This window comes from Silene latifolia, chromosome 11 (assembly GCF_048544455.1).
Source record: "Silene latifolia isolate original U9 population chromosome 11, ASM4854445v1, whole genome shotgun sequence".
Classification (NCBI taxonomy): domain Eukaryota; kingdom Viridiplantae; phylum Streptophyta; class Magnoliopsida; order Caryophyllales; family Caryophyllaceae; genus Silene; species Silene latifolia.
Window position 1 is genome coordinate 159,322,726 of NC_133536.1, and position 1,908 is coordinate 159,324,633.

Consider the following 1,908-nt stretch of genomic DNA (forward strand, 5'->3'; position numbering starts at 1 on the left):
GAAGGGTATTGAAGGAGTTAGATTATCAAGCAAATTTAGCCCTTATACCTTCAAGGATGCTTTGATACAATCTACTACGCCTGGTGGAAGTGTAATTGACAGTGGTAAGGACCCCCCAACTGTTGCTCATGCATAGTTTAGGATTTTGGAATCTCCGGGGTCTCAATGACCTGAATAAACAGAAGGTAGTAAAGTGGTTTATGCATAATAATGGAGTGGGTTTGTTTGGTTTATTGGAAACTAAACTTAAGCCTAGTACTTTACTTAAGAAAGATACTTCTATATGTGAAGGATGGAGTGTTTCTACTAATTGTAGTAAGCATAAAGGGGGGAGAATTTGGGTGTTTTGGAAGCCTCAATGGTTTGATATTACTTTTTTATCTATGGCCCTCAACACATTCATATGTTTGTTCAGTCTAGAGTTGATCAGAAGAAATTTTATTTAACAATGATATATGCCTTCAATGATTTATATGATAGAAATGCTCTTTGGGATTTTTTGAAGGAGACTGCTAAGTTTTGTACTGATCCCTGGTTATGGATGGGAGATTTCAATGCTGTTTTGTCTCCTATTGAACGGCTGGGGGGAAATACAACTGAAGAAGAGATGGAGTTTTTTCAGGAGTGTGTCTCATTGTGTGGCATGGAGGATATACAAGCTACAGGTGCCCTATATACTTGGTCTAACATGCAGGCTCCTGCTGATAGGGTAAATAGCAGGCTTGATAGGGCCATGGGCAACCAGGAATGGATGGAGTTATATGGGGATTATGTGGCCCATTTCCACCCTGAGGCCATGTTTTATCACTGTCCATGTATTGTAGTAGATAGGAATATTGAAATTGGTGGGAGGAGAAGTTTTAAGTACTTTAATATGTGGGGTAAAGCTGAAACTTTTATTAGTGAAGTAGCTACTGTTTGGGGTAGGTCTTACAATGGGACTAAAATGTTCTGCCTCATTAAGAAATTGAAAGCTTTAAAACCAGTGCTCAAGGGTTTGAACAGGTCATGTTTCTCTGATATTGAGAATAGTACCAGTATAGCAAGTACTTTGTTGGAAAACCTTCAGAAACAGCTTGTGGATGAGCCTGGAAATTTGGAGATTATACAACAGGAAATGGAGCTGGCCACTGAATTAAAGGAACTTATCTAAGCTAGGGATAGCTTCTTGACTCAGAAAGCTAAAATTCAGTGGTCCGTAGAAGGTGACCTGAATAATTCTTATTTCCATCAAGCTATCAGAAAGAGGATAATGATGAACAAAGTTTTGCAGATAGAGGATATGCATGGAAAGTTATGTGTATTGGGTGATGATATCCAGGGTGCTTTCTTATCTTATTATCAGGATCTGCTGGGTACTAATACTGCTACTGAACCTGTTAGTATGTCTGTGGTTAGAAGGGGTTCATGTTGTACAGATGAACATTGGAATATTTTGAATAGGCCAGTTACAGTTGAGGAAATCAAACAGAGTATTTTTAGCATACCCAAGAGTAAATCACCAGGGCCTGATGGCTTTAATAGCCAATTTTATATGGATGCTTGGGATATTGTGGGTGAGGAGGTCTGTGTAGCTATTGCTGATTTCTTCTCAACTGGAAAGCTTTTGAACCAGATTAATTCTACTGTGATCACATTGATTCCTAAGGTGGATAGACCAACAAGTGTTAAGCACTTCAGGCCAATTTCTTGCTGCAATGTGATTTACAAGTCAATTTCTAAGATTCTTTGTTCTAGACTTGCCTTAATTTTTCCAGATATCATTAGTCAAAACCAAGGTGCCTTTGTTAAAGGGAGGAGTATACTTGAAAATATTCTTATCTGTCAGGACCTTATGAGACTTTATTCTAGGGGAATGGCTTTTCCTAGGTGCATGTTCAAGCTAGACTTGCAAAACGCCTATGATAC

At 38.6% G+C, this 1,908-nt stretch overlaps 1 protein-coding gene across 1 annotated transcript; it reads left to right on the forward strand.

Annotated features, from left to right (window-relative positions):
* Positions 1-448: 448 nt before the first annotated feature.
* LOC141614230 (uncharacterized) lies at positions 449-1,153 on the forward strand. The gene has a single exon (XM_074432988.1). The coding sequence runs from the start codon at positions 449-451 to the stop codon at positions 1,151-1,153; it is 705 nt and encodes a 234-aa protein (XP_074289089.1).
* Positions 1,154-1,908: the final 755 nt, after the last annotated feature.

Excerpts from the sequence above, each read along its gene's own strand:
- LOC141614230 (XM_074432988.1), top strand. The coding sequence starts at position 449 with ATGATATATGCCTTCAATGATTTATATGATAGAAATGCTCTTTGGGAT.